This window comes from Venturia canescens, chromosome 5 (assembly GCF_019457755.1).
Source record: "Venturia canescens isolate UGA chromosome 5, ASM1945775v1, whole genome shotgun sequence".
NCBI lineage: Eukaryota > Metazoa > Arthropoda > Insecta > Hymenoptera > Ichneumonidae > Venturia > Venturia canescens.
This window is the reverse complement of record NC_057425.1, coordinates 1,153,684-1,167,998: the sequence shown is the minus strand read 5'-3', so window position 1 is coordinate 1,167,998 and position 14,315 is coordinate 1,153,684. Positions and strand designations below refer to the sequence as shown.

General features: G+C 46.4%; 1 protein-coding gene across 4 annotated transcripts in view; it reads left to right on the top strand.

Moving 5' to 3' along the window:
• Dscam3 (Down syndrome cell adhesion molecule 3) overlaps positions 1–14,315 on the top strand; it is a 137,712-nt gene that overhangs the window by 63,921 nt on the left and 59,476 nt on the right. For all 4 annotated transcript variants that reach the window (XM_043418755.1, XM_043418753.1, XM_043418754.1 and 1 more), the window contains exon 2: positions 2,104–2,264. In XM_043418755.1, coding sequence (XP_043274690.1) covers positions 2,231–2,264 — 34 coding nt within the window. In that variant the 5' untranslated portion in view covers positions 2,104–2,230. The remainder of the gene's footprint in view (positions 1–2,103; positions 2,265–14,315) is intronic.

Sequence of the window (14,315 nt, the reverse complement as noted above, 5' to 3'; positions counted from 1 at the left end):
CCAGGATGACCCTCTTTCTCCTACTAACTCTTTCACGTAAGCCGAGACCCATAAATTTTTCATCTACACCCCGATCCCCCGCCCGCACTCTCAGCTCCTGTTACGTCACGCAGCAGCAGGGTAGAAAAATCAAAAAACACTTTGGTCGATATAGTCGTTTGAAAAATGTATTCGATTTTCGGTCGCAACGGAGCGATGGGAGCTGCGGGCATTCTCGTCGACGACGAGCTCGAATTCGTTTTAGCAAAGAGTGATGATGGATTCGATGACGAAATTACTCGCGGAATCCTTCAACATTCCAGATCGTAAAAATACATAGGCGAAGAAAAATTTTATCGAATTTCGTCGCTTTTCATTGATGAAAGTTAGTTTTCATTTTCACGTTAATTACGAAAAGGATTTTATTAAACTTTCCATTGAGTTATGAACAGAATTTTTGCTGGCGATGCGAAAATAATCTCTGGAGGAAGTTGATGAACGATCAAGTGTGTCGCGTCGAACAAGGCAGATCGTAGAGTCGTCATAGACGAGAGCGAGACTGGAGGAAAAAGCTCGTGAATTAAGTAGTTAAGCTGAAGAAGAGGGTGAACGTCCGCACGGCTGGACGGGACTCGGAGACACACACAAACACGAGGCTCCGTCCGCACTCGGCTCATCTTCAACTCGAGAAGCTCTCACCTCGTTGAAACTCTCTTCTCGTGAGATAGAACGAGAAAAAAGATGCTAAAGCAGTTGTCATATACACCTGCGGAGATCTAAAATGCAACGGTAATGAGGCTTCGTCAAACACAAAGTGAAAACAGAAAGACTTCAAAGTTTTCTTCCTTCTTCGTAAACTATCGAGATTCTTACACATAAACTTTCAAATTCTTTTGATTTATTAAGGCCAAGGTAACGGCAATTCGGTGAAGAAAATTTTAACAACTTTTTTAGACGCTACAGGTAATACAAATGTATTTTATTGATTGTCACAACATAGTGCAACATATGAACAAGATAAAAAAGTTGTCCACCCGTGAACGCAGTGCAAATCGGAATCTACTCGACCAATCATCTTGAAATTTGGCATTGTGCTTCCTTACACAATGGACCGGGTATCTACGAGAGCTTTTTTCCAATTTTTCATAATTACTAATTTTACAATAACAAATAAACTATTTTTTTAGGCGAAAATCAGTGTTTTCACTTCAAAGTGTCACAAAAAATGCAAAAAATCGAGAAAAAAAATCCTTCCGTAGATACTTGGTCAATTGTGTGAGGAAGTCCCGCATGCCGAATTACAAAAGAATCGCTCCAGTAGATTTCGATTTACGCTGTTAACCGTTGGACAATTTTTTTCTGAAGTGCCTCCGAAGATTTGCTACCATCGAGTCAATTATTGAAAAAATTGATTCATTATTATACATGTAGCGTTTAAAAAAGTTCTTAAAATTGGGCCCTTTTCCACTGAATAGACGTTACTCCGCCCTTAACCAGAGTCCGCTACATCGAAGTTGCTTTTACAACGAGAATTTCAAAAATTATAACTCACGTTCCCTCAATATTTGGTTTTTCAGATCGCGTATTCATACGATTGTTCATTTTTTAACAAATTGGAGTGAAAATCGTTATTCACCTTCGCACTTTCCAGAAAATTATTGAGAGAACTCTGAGGAAATACGTTCCAACACTCCCGAACCGAGCCACGTTTGCTCTTAAAATTCAAGCTTCTCTATAATTGAATGTATAAAATAGAAGCCTTGCCATGTTTTTCAGTAGCGGATCTCTGCGTTTCTTCATTTTGCCATGCAGCATACGCCTCACACTTGTATTCGTTCACGTTCCAACACACACCGAATTCACATGTGCAGGGTATATTGAACGATCGAGCATGGTGCCTCAGAGACCCATAACTCGTAACAAGTCTCGTGGGACGAGACCCTCGTATCTTGTAACAGACGTTGTACACGAATAGACGGATTCGGAAGCCGGAAATAAGGTCCACATTATCGGAGAATCCTCTTTGTTCCGCTCTCTCTCTTTTTCATCCCCGTATTGTCTGGACGAGAGCTGCTTTTTCTCTTGGTGTCTTAACGTGGAATTTTCTTCTACTCGTTGTTCCAGGACAGTTACGAGAATGCGTTGAATCACCGAGAGCATTATCAAGGTTGAGTGAGTGAGAGTGAAGAAACGTGTGCGGAGCTGATACTCAGAGGGTGGACGGCGACTCCATATACTCGGGACATCGGGAATGGATCTGACCTCGCTGCTGCTCCTACTGACCGGTGAGTTATTTTCATTCTGTCCATCGTTGTTTTCTTTCGTTTTATTCAACGGGCGAACACAGTTTGCATTGAAATTTTGCTCGCGCACCTGAATCCGGTAATTCGTTTCTCACGTTCGAAGAGAAATTCGAATTTTTAATGAAATTTTGATCGATGACACCAATCAAAGTCAAAATCACAGAAAGAAGGGGGGGGGGGGGGGGGAGAGAAATTTTGCGAAAAAGGAGCGTACATGTTGCGAGATTCTACTCTATTGTCCTTGGGTCACGAGATGGAAAGTTGCCAAGAGAAGTAAGAGAATTGGCTCCGGCGAGGGAAGGCAGGCTTTGCTTATAAGCGCGAAGACATCGTTTGAAATTTTCTTCCCGAAGCACCTGGCTTCGCGTAGCGTAGCGCTCGAGTACGTTCGTCATCTTCGTAGGAATAAAAAAACGCAGAATTTGTCAAATTTCCGTTTCTGGAGCGTTTTTATGGAGCAAGAATGGCGAGTGTGTGAACGACCTCGAGTTCGCTCAAACCAGGTCCTTGTGTATACAGTCGTTGAACTTCCGGTCCTTCCCGACCCGAGTGTTCCAGCCAAATGCGTCTCCCATGAGAATTCGAGCTTCGAGCCCGCTTTTGAAAAGCAAAATTTTTCAAACTTCTTCCTCGATTTTTCCACAAACTTGCTTCGAACCATCCATCCACGTGGAAATCACTTTCTCGATCATAAAATCGTGCTCCAAATCGTAATTTTTCTGCCCAGTAAAATTCATCGAAAATCCAAAGCCGTGAAACGAGTTATGGGGAATGAGACTACAAAATTTCTTATTCGGGTTATGTGTTCGTACATAGATTACGTGCGACGTAAATATATACTGAAGAGCATATACAGCATCGAGTGTTAAAGGAACGAGAAGGAACTCTCGCAATCGTGGTGAAATGGAGTGTTGCCAACGACAATAGAGAATTGGCAGCGATCAAGGTGCGAGGGAATCGTGGTCCTGCTGTGCAAGTCCTTCATGCTTGTCTTTATAGCTATATGAATATATATGTTTGTCTATACATATTGCTTATCCATCGCGAGACGGTGGAGATAAAACGACCTACATGTAGAAAACAGAGCGCGATTTTCGATCACGTGCTTCCATCTCTCGTGATCTTATTCCACATCGACTATTTCTTTGTTCGTCGAATTCCCGAAAAAAAATTCTATTTTATCGCAAACCTTCGCGCGCTCGTAGCTGCGGCTGGCCTAAATTCGCTGTGCGATGTGCCACAAGCTGAAAATTTCAAATCTGATAATGAAAAATAATAAAATATTCAATTATGAGGTTCGAATGATGATTGAGCAATGTGAAGATTCCCCAAAACTTTGCGGCCACTAAAAAAAGCGGGTTCATCGATTTTGACGTTTCCGGATGAGCGACCGGTTTGATGCGCGAAAATAAAATTTACCGGAGATACGTGAACATTTCTGCTCGTCACACATCCCTGGAAAATTCGATTTTCTCTATATATTTTTGATGTTTCCATCGGATATGAAGTGCATACGTACGAAATGTACGGAAGAAGTGAGCATACCTTTTTCAAGTTTGCGCGTATATCAAAAAAAGAGGAAAAGAGAGCCAAAGCCTCGCACGTCCGCTCTTCAGTTCGTCCGACGAAGCTGCTTTTCGCTAGAGCGAAAAATCCGGTTGCGGTTTGGATTTCTATCCGGCTGATTCCACGCTCGATTAATAAAGCGCGGGCATCGTTCCGGAGTAATCGATGTTCCGGTTGGTGAATCTAGAAAAATACGTCGGACGTTCTGCCGCGTAAATGTTCATTATAATATTGAGGGATTAAGAAAGTGAATGTTAAATTGGAAATCGATGTTCACGTTTGAAGGGGATTAGCAGACAGAATTTCGTGTACCGGTGCCCTGTTTGGTGCTCTTGGGTGTAACAGCGAGTGGGTAGAGCGCCGTTGAATTCGGAACATCAGCCTGCACATGTTGGATGACGAGTAATCGATCACGAGTATTCCTCTCTGCCGATACTACGCCCTGAAACACGAAGGCCGAATGGTTTGTTCGCGTCTACTCCTCACTTTTATACCACTTTTATTCTCATAGATCGCGAGATTCGTTTGTACATCGATCGATTATTGAAGATCTGACGAAAAATAAAAAACCATACAAACTACCGAAACGATGGGACATTTGTCTCATCTCACGAGTCAGCCAAAGTTCGACTTCCCAATTTCTCTGCGTGGATTCACGAACTTCCAATCGCTCATCAAGGGATCAAGGGGTCATGATTTTTTGCCAAAAATTCCAGTATGAGAATGAGCAAGTGCACAAAATCGATGAAGCAGTCGCATTGATTCGCGAAACCAAAAATGCTACGAGCGTCGTCAGATAAGACTACAAAAATCGAAGTTTATGAAACCCGGAGCAGCTTCCGAAGCCCCGAGAATTTACGGGCCCACAAAATATTCATAGCACAGCCTGAAAATAGCATCTCGACGTCTTCGCCGAGGACACTACACGGGTTGGTACGAGTTAATCGATGCGGCGAAATAGTAGAAGAAAGATCCTCGTATGTTTCCGTACGTGAAATAGTAAGAATCGAATTGAGTTGAGAATCTCTGATCGTAGTTGTGCGGGCGCGTTCGTAATGCTTTCGTGAAAAATACAGATGCGGAGAGGACGCGTTCCATTCGCCCTCTTCCTCCTTGCCACGGTTTCTCCCTTGTCCTCCTGTATCCCTCATCCCCGAGTCCCTCCTCTTCTCCCCTGCACTCTATTCCTGTTCACGAAACGTCCATGTCCCTCTGTCCTGGCCATCCCTGTATCGATTTCTGGCCGATGGAGTATCGTGATACCACTAACCAGCACTCTTCTCTCCCTCTCGCTCTCCGTTATCCCATCACTGCGTCTCTTTCTTCCTCACCTCCATCGGCCTGCTGTCTCCGCTCTCTTTCCTCCTTTGCGCGTTACCCTCGTACCTTGCTCTCCGTCCTTCACTCGTCTCCCGCTCTTCATCCTGCTCGTATGTGCCATTCCCGTGCATCAAACTGCGGCACGTCCGCTCGTACAGAGCCACCAAACTATAAACCGATACCGATACCGATTTCTCTTTATCTCCTTTATGTTTTTCCCCGTTTGTACGCCTTACGCGATCTCGATTTTTATCCGAGCTTCGAAGACAAAGCCTCTTGGAGGCTCGCGAAGTCTGTGCCAGCGTTTGACGTACGCGGAGCGACTCCTCATTCGTGCCTCGCACTCCGGCTGCTCCTCGAAAATTCGTATTGATTCAAATCTTTGCGAAGCTGCGATGGTGTCTGCGGGACATCAAAGATTCATGGCTCATTGCGACGCGAACTCTGGAGACTAAAAATACCGGGTTAATGGGTCGAAATTAACAGAGACGTTGCGGCCATCGCGTCTCTGTAAATGTGCGGATCGATACTTTTCGAACACGGGAACACAGGACGTCGGATTTCGTTCGAATTCTCAATAATTAATTCTTCGTTGAAATAAAATGGTCTGTAAATTATTCTTCGTCGCTGCTGCACTGCACGAGAAACGAAAACGTTCTCGAAGCTTCTCGAATATTTATCCTATAGTAGAGTGCATTCTGAAATGAAGGAAACTTGCTTAGGAAAATTCGGGAAAGATATATATTTCGAGGAAAATTCTGCTGCATATTCGAAATGGTTGGGAAGTGTCCTTTGAAGTGCTGTCACTCGTAGAACGCGGAGGGAGACTCCCCGGAGCAGAAAACCGAGAAGAAAGACTCGATCCCCCGGGGTTTTTGACTGAACTCTCCGTTGCTTCTTAAAAACTTACTTTTTTTGACGAATATGAAAATTACTCTCCCCCGTGGGCGGAGGGTTAAAAATGTGAGAAAAATCGCGCATTACCGCGATACAGACATCCACGACTTTCGTCCTATTCGCCAATAGACATTGGGATATTTGTAAATGTACCAATTCGAGGTCTCCGCGCAGTTGTGGCTTCGCGCTTTTTGCTTTTTCACCGCAAAGACAGTGTGTTTTTCTAGCAAAGTTCAAAGCAAATATATAAACGAGAGACACTGCACCGGAGAGAAAGGGAAACAAGGGAGAGGCAGAAAGATGAAAGCAAAGATCAGAAAAAGTGTTGAGTGCACGACGTAAAAAGTTTCATGCCAAATGAACATTGCGTATCCTGCTTTCATGACGACGATCTTCACGAATAAAAATACACACGCATCCCCCTCTTCCTCTGCTTCCTTCCAGCACGAGGGTCCTTTATTTACGCTGATTTCGGCGGTTGCTCAGCGCCGTCAATTCCACGCTTTATGTTGATGTTAACGTTGCGTGTATGTATCCATCATACGTCGGTGATTCCGCGCCTAATCCATCACGGATGGGATGTCGCACGGCGGCTTGACGCGCTGCGTCGTTTCTCCTCTCACGTTCTATCGTAAATTACAACGGTATGTATACAGGCTGTCCTGAAAATCGCAGCTCCGAAGCTGCACGTTGAAGCTCGCGTGCGGCAGCACTTCGCGCAAACTTCGTGGAGAGCAGCAAAAAGTCGATAGTCGGAAAAAGGCGAAAGGAAGACCGCCGCGTCTCAACCTTTCGTGGCCAAAATTAACATCTCGCGAGTGAAGTTAATTATTTTTTTCAGTGAGAGTGATTTTTTCGGGAGTTTTACATCCCGACTTGAGTCTAATGTCTGTAACTCGATTTCTATGCAGAGTATGAACTTTGCGACTTTTCGAGCGGGGGTTTCCCTTAAAAATAGAAAGTGTTTGATGAATGATTTTGTTCCTCCCACGCCGTATTTATCGAGAGGAGAATCAATTTCCGCGATAACTTTTGAGATTTAATATTTCATGTTGAAATTGATGGTTCGAATACGCGAATAATTCAGGGAAGCAGCGTCATATTTCTCTTGAGCATGAGAGCGAAGACCGTTCGACGGAAAAATTGTAAGCGTCATTGGGATTTGGCATGAATGAGTTTCGAAACGCTTTGTAAATGAAATTTTTTTATTCGGATCTATTTGTTTTTCATTTGTTCACGCGGCGTCGTGTTGTGCGGCTGTCCGTGTGTGTTATACGCGACGCGCAGTGTGTCGCTATTGCCAAACACTTCTCCTCTGCTCCTCTACGCTTCGCGGAATTTGGATTAAAGTGATGAGATTCATTGCACGGGATTTGAACGTAGTTATAGCTCTGTTGGTGCACTGACACGAGAACGGGGACAAGCAGCATCGGAATCCCGCAAATTAAACGACGAATCCGCGCGCGAACCTTCGGAGCGCCAATCCGAGAGCGTTTGAGTACCGGGGAACGATGTTTGCGAGAGATTCGATTGTGTATAGGATTCTCGGTTCTACATTTCAATGACACGCCAGAGTTTATAGTGTATACGATACGTAACGCTCCGGGGAAAGTCGGGGGTGGGGGAGGGTTCGAGCGCACAGAGTTATCGCAGCAGTGATCGCGGGGGCCCACTTTTTGCCTTGTTCGCGGGAGGAAAAATCACTATTCGTCACGTATGACGAGAAGCGATGTGCGGAGGAGTGCTCTTCGTCGAGGCTATATTCACGGATGAACATTGTTTTTCATTTAATCGGCCGTTTTTTCGATAATTGATTGCTCGAATCTCACTGATCGAATTCGAGTATCTGGCTTTTGTTTGGTTGCAGTGTCTATAAATTTTTATCGCAAGCAAATTTGAAAATAATTTCCGTCAGTTTACAGCTGAAATTCGCATTTCAAGCTTTTCTCGGACACTCGGGGCGGTCTCGAGGCATACCGCTGATGTTTCGCGAGCAAAGCGAATGCTCCGAATACCGTAGGGCGTGAGAATTATACGTGTGAAACACAATGACTTCATACGGAGGCAAACGGGCACAGAGATCGGCACACATACGCGTGGCAAAAGCACAAAGCGTTGGCCCAATAAGCAACGCGATACTCGAGTGACCCAACACCTCTGCTCGTGCGCCTTTCAGCGAGTGCATGTTGGAACGTGCATCCAGCTCCACTGACAGACCGTTGGCTCGCGTTTATAATTCGAGCACACGATTTATTTCGGATTCTCAGCCGGTCGAAAGGTCGATGAAAATCTTCATGCGCAATTGGATTTTTTGCGAGGACTAGAAAATTTAGCACTCTGATCGGCTCCTGGTCGGAAAAAGTCCACCGAGAATTTCTCCTCGAGTACCGTGAAGGAGAACGCTCACTTTGAAACTCGATACAATTTCATCGAATTCGAAAGATTCTCGATACGCGTTGTTTCTTCCTTTCAGTATTGTTGTGACTGAGAATTCAAAAATGTCTAAGTAAATGACGCCGAAGTTTGCAACGTCGGAGTCCAACGAAATGATCTAGAAAAACGCTCGAATAATTCAAGTAAATCTTCAATTTCGTTCCCTCGCGAATTTGCAATTCGTAGCTTTTCACTTTACACCAATGATTCGTGATAAATCTTTTATTCGTTCATTTCGTCGGACTCCAACGTTGCAAATTTCAGCGTCGTTCGAAGCACAGTAAAACTTCGGTCCCCAGACCGTTTGCGAGCAATTAAATAATAAATCGGCATTGATCCTGGGGCTGAAAGTTGTTCATCTAAACTCGTCTCGAAGCCTCTACAAAATATTGGAATCCTAAAAACGATTGAGTCGCGAATAGCACGAAGTGAAAGAAGAGCATAAATAAATGAAAAAAAAAAAAAAAAAAAAAAACAGTACAATTTATTTGGCTTTTTCGCCTGTTTCTCTGGACAATATATTTCTATCGAGAGTCTCGGTAGCGAGATGGTGTTTGCTTTTGATGCTTACGTATGAAAGATGTGCGTTCTCTGTCACAGAGAGACGGCGAAGGTGTACCTTTCGGAAAAACATTCTCGTGAAACGAGTAACGGGATTCCCGATCTTTTCCAGTTCCATGAGCATCTATCCGTATTCACCGACGCATACATACATTTAGTATAACGATATGCACAGTCGAGATACCAGAAACCGTAGGAAAAGCCGGGAAACTAGAGACAGGAGAAAAGCAATATTGCGGACCGCATCACGAATATTCTTCTCGCTCGCTCGTGCGACTTTACCGGCTTCTCGCATTCGCAATGCATGACGTTTACAGATGTATGTATTCGGGGAGCAACATAGTTGCACAAACGCACAGGCACGTACACGCAAGAATATATGACATTGCGTTATCCAGCTTCTGCTTCCTCGCCCTTTCTCTCTCTTTCTGTGTTCCCGTCCAACGCTCTATCGGAAGCTCTCGCTCCGCGGGATCCCTCAGAGCGCCCCTCGCCTACTCGATGTCCGTGTGCTCTTTTGCCCGCTGCTGTTTCTCCTGCTCTCAATGTGGTAACGCAATAACGTTCGATTATTGGTAGTCACGGCTCTCCTCGGGTGTATTCTGCTCGTCCTCCGCTCGCTCGTATATCAAAGCTGATGCTGCTGCTGCTGCTGCTCTTCCAGTCGTATATCTCCCGCCGGCGGCGCGCTTCCCTGGCTCGCACTCTTCTCGCCCTCGCCCACTCTCCCGCTGTCCTCGGCAACGGACCAGGAGCATCGAATGCGACGAGCCCTCTCACGTGACATCTCACACATACGCGCGAGTGCCATGAATCCACCGACATGTAGATGCGGATCGTAATACTTTTTGCCGTTTTCACGCACATAAGAGAAGCCCTGAAACGCACTGGAATCACAAACATCTCTGGCGTAGTTTGCTCGCGTGTCGAACGACGAATGCTGCGAGAGCACGTGTGTGTATCTGCTGCCCTGTCTATGAAAGCCCGCGGCGACAGGACGGAGGCAAACGAGACTCTTTTTCGTGGGGGGTGAGAGAAAGCGAGAAACACAAGCACGATCCTCTGACTTGGCGGAACGTTCCGCACCCTTTTCTTCCCTTTTCCCTGCGCACTCGCGCTTCTGATTAATACGCGTCTCTTCGGAGCCACGTCCAGAAGCTTTTTTCCACTCTTTGCGGTTTTATGGATGCAGCACCGTGTCTATGCGAGAGTGCGCTCTACTCGGGCGCGGCAAAGTTCTTTTCTAGCTGGAAGTTCCGTTGACGCATGACGAGACGCACTTTCGTCGGCGCGGTTAAAGGGACGCGCGTAGCTCTTTAATGTCTCCACAAGGAGCGAGGCCGCGTACCATTTTCTGGTTTACGCAGCATCGAAAAATACCGCGACCGCAACTATTTTCCGTTTTTTCTTCAAATCGATAGTTTCCCTCCCCTCGACGATCCCTTTTAATTTATTTGTACGAAGCGACACGCGGTCATTACCACCGTTCCGCGCTTTCACTCCATTATTCGTGATTCATTCGCGGCATACGATTTTTCCCGCATTCCCGTTGTTCCTTCTTTTCTCCCGCGGTGTCTAGACACGAAAAAACTGCTGCCGGAATGGATGCGATAACCATATGTGCCGGTTTTCACGTCCTGCTCACTCTTTTCGCAACTTTTTCATCGAAGTGTAATACGCGGCTGTGTCAGAATTTCGATTCCCGACGTTTCTATCTCTCTTTCGTCATTTCCTTCGACACTCGTTGTTTCCGTTGCCATAATACGCGCGCGCTTTTTTCTTCCTCTCATATCCGGCCGGTTGTTCGAAACTTTGGTCCGTTCGTGTGACGTTCGACTGGCATTGTAAAAAACGCGTTGTTGTCGCATCGTGCGAGCGGTTTACGAAAAAGTAGAAAGTGCGCACGAAATCTGATTATTATTTTGCTAACATCGCTGCGTTGTCCGTAATCAGGGCGGATTCATTCTCAAGGGAAATTTGTGGATTAAAAATGAAGGAAGCTGTTTCGTTGCTGCCGCTCGGATCGCCCGGCATAATCCGAGTCTCTTGTAATCCTCTCTTTCCGATCCTCCCTGCTTATCGTCTCGACACAACCGCGCTTGCGAATCTCATTCCGCAGGTCACATTAGAAGAGAGCAGCATCGTTGGCAAAAGGAGACGCGATGATCACCGGCCGGAAGTTATCGAGCGAGAAAACTCGGTGAAGCAGATCGTTCCGGTGGCTGGGAAACTCCGGACAAATTTATCGATATCAGCTCTCCCAGGAGGCTCGTATGTGGGGCCGCGCGATGAGGCTGCTTAGTTAGCACGGTCTGAAATTCAGACAGGGGACTATCGGCCATTTTAGCCAACAGATGAAATTCGTCGTGTGCGCGCAAGCAGTTTCCTCTATCCTCGTGCAATCTCAATGCTAGAGAACGCCTTGCTTTTCGCCCGGCCTATCCGTCTCCCTTTCTCTCTGTCCGTCGATGTTTTCACGATGAGAATATAGAGTGTGGAGGCGGCAAGCTGATGGGTCTGGGCCTCGTTGCAGCACGATTCAACGTTTTCCCCCGAATGGTCGATGATGCCAACAGAGACAGCGGCTCTTTCGGACCAGAGCCTTGTATAATCGGCTTACGAGGCTTGCCGGCGGCAGCAGCAGCAGCAGCAGCAGCAGCAGCAGCCTGTGTCAGAGGTCCATACCGAGGCTATTTCTCTCTTGCACCGCACACTCCCGCATATGCGCGTCTGCACATAACACGCACATTCGCCTCGATAATACAGACGTATATGCATCCTGCAAAGCTGTCCTGGACCGGTAGGACGCTCGGTGTGCCCACGAGAGACCATCTACACTGAACGACAGAGATGGAAGGCCACTACAGCCGGCAGATCTCCCCCTGAAAGCTCCCGGATATTCGGCCGGGCTGTGGGTTAACCCGTACCGACCTCTCGCCAGCCACATCAGTAGTACGTACGATGAGAGCAGCTAGTAGCTAGTTCTAGGCTTCGATATACCTCCCACACCCGAGAGAAGGACAGCCTGGGAAGCCTGACTAAACGCAGTTCGTACTACTGCGGCAACCTACTCGCTCCAGCCAGCCGTAATACCGGACCGTGCTTCCTACTCGATCCCCCTCCGATCTCCCCCTTTCTCTTTCCCTGCCGAGAGATCATCGTGAGAATCTCGCCCCTATATTCCTCTTCGGTTTGCCAAGTGTTCCGTCGTACACATACGCGCGCGCGCGTATTCCAAAATACTCCAGCCCGATCGTCAGATCTGTTAATAATTATCTCGTTGACCTACTGTCCGAGCGAGAAATCAATATTTACATCGCGGAACAAACCTGAGGAGGTTTGCGTCGAGGATCTCTTGCTCGCTTGCTCCCGATTATTCGAGGCGTCTTCAAATCTGCCAGTCAAATCTGGCTGCGTCAAGTATAAAGAGGTTTCAGATTATAACTGCGAAATCGAGCTGAGAATTCGTTGATCCTATGACAACAGAGATTTCCCAAAGGATTCGAGAGACAAGCTTTTTATCGTCAAACATACTTTTTTCACGATCCAAAAAGTGCAGCTACGTCCAACTGACGGATAAAGCAATCAACTTTTTTACTAGGCAACGCGTTCTACGATGCGAACCACACGGACTGTACGTCACTCCGTACGGCGAACGTCTGTCACTGAAAATAATTGAAAGGATCCCACGTTGAGATCGATCACATATAACATGATGAGGGTCGAAGGTTCACCAAACTCTGTTTCATCAAAGCTTTTCCAATGTGAAAATAGGTGGCCGGACCTGCGCACCGATAATTTCGTATCAGCTTCGATATTGTTTGCTCAAATCAACCAAACACGTTATTTCGGAATTTTTCATTCTCCCTTTTTGTTGTCGATTCTCGTTGTGACTTTTAGGACACCCTCATTACCACGAGGGAATGTCCGAGTATCGGATTTCGCACCTCGGTGTTCTCGCCTTGTCGATATCGGGATTCAGCGCCTCTCCAGCCTCTCGTCCTCCCCAACACACTTTTCCTCGCTCAACTTTGTGTGGCGTCCGCAACATCAACGTGTAAGCTTCAGAAGCACCCTCCTTCAACATACACACGCTCACACGAAATTCAACTCGCAATCTCGGTTATCACGCCTACGTTCTTTGCACACACGCGCTATCGGACGCCGCCTCGTACCGCATGAATGAGGCGATTTTTTCAGACTCTCGAGCACCTTTTGTTGGGTCCGTGCTTCGCACAGGATTCATATGGTCCCTCGAAACTCGAGAGTATCATTCTGGAATGGAATCGATGTCGAACACGGTCTCGCGAGAAATATTCGCTCGCGTTACCCAGTTCAATGCGGTCCTCGAGTTGACCGTTCTAAGTAAAATGATCTACCTTAAAATATGATGTTGTGTCCGCGAGGACCTTCGCCAAGGGACGAGTTATCGAGGACGAGTATTTAAGGGATTGAGGCCAAAAGAGCTGAACTCCAACTCGATACTTTTATAACAAGTTAACAATACGTTTATTCAAGAAGTTACAAATTCGAGGTTTTATTGCCTCGAGACCAATCGTTACAAGTTTCGTCAAAGACTCTGTCGAATTTTTGTTAGCTGGTAAATTTATAGACTCGAGGGTTTTTCCCCCTCTCGCGACAATATGGCGTGATATTATTTCTTGAAGTTTCGTTGATGACATCACCGAGGGTCGATGCGCTCGTTCGGAAAAGTCGATATTTCGGCGTCGATGCATTTATGCTGAGAACGCTTAATTTATATACTCTTTATTTCAGAAGTGCGATGCACGGGCACAACAATGATGATGAGAATTACGTGCAGCTGCGGACTAAATCGAATTCGTAAGCACGCGAATTATGTTTTCCAAGACTGCGGCGATGAGCCGGTGAAAAAGTAAGATTCATCTCCGTAGACCGCGCCGCGTGCCAAAAGTTATTTACCCCCGTCGCAACATACTCGGAAATTTTCCGGGGCGTCGCATTCCTCATAATATGCTTGCCTGCGCCCAGAATCCTGTAAATCGAAAGCTCGATTCAGAGCTGTCGCGGCTAGTTCCACATCTGTGAGTTGAAGCTCGACTCAATGCGACGTTTCTCGTTTGTACGGATTCCAGGATCAAAGCAGAAACGTCGCCGGCACCCGGCATTAGCTCGACTAATGCCAGTGCGCGTTACCCTCGCATCCAAAGGGCTGACACAGAGTCCTCTGATTCCATGCACAAGGGCTTGCTCAGCGTGCATGTACAAGCAAAGCCC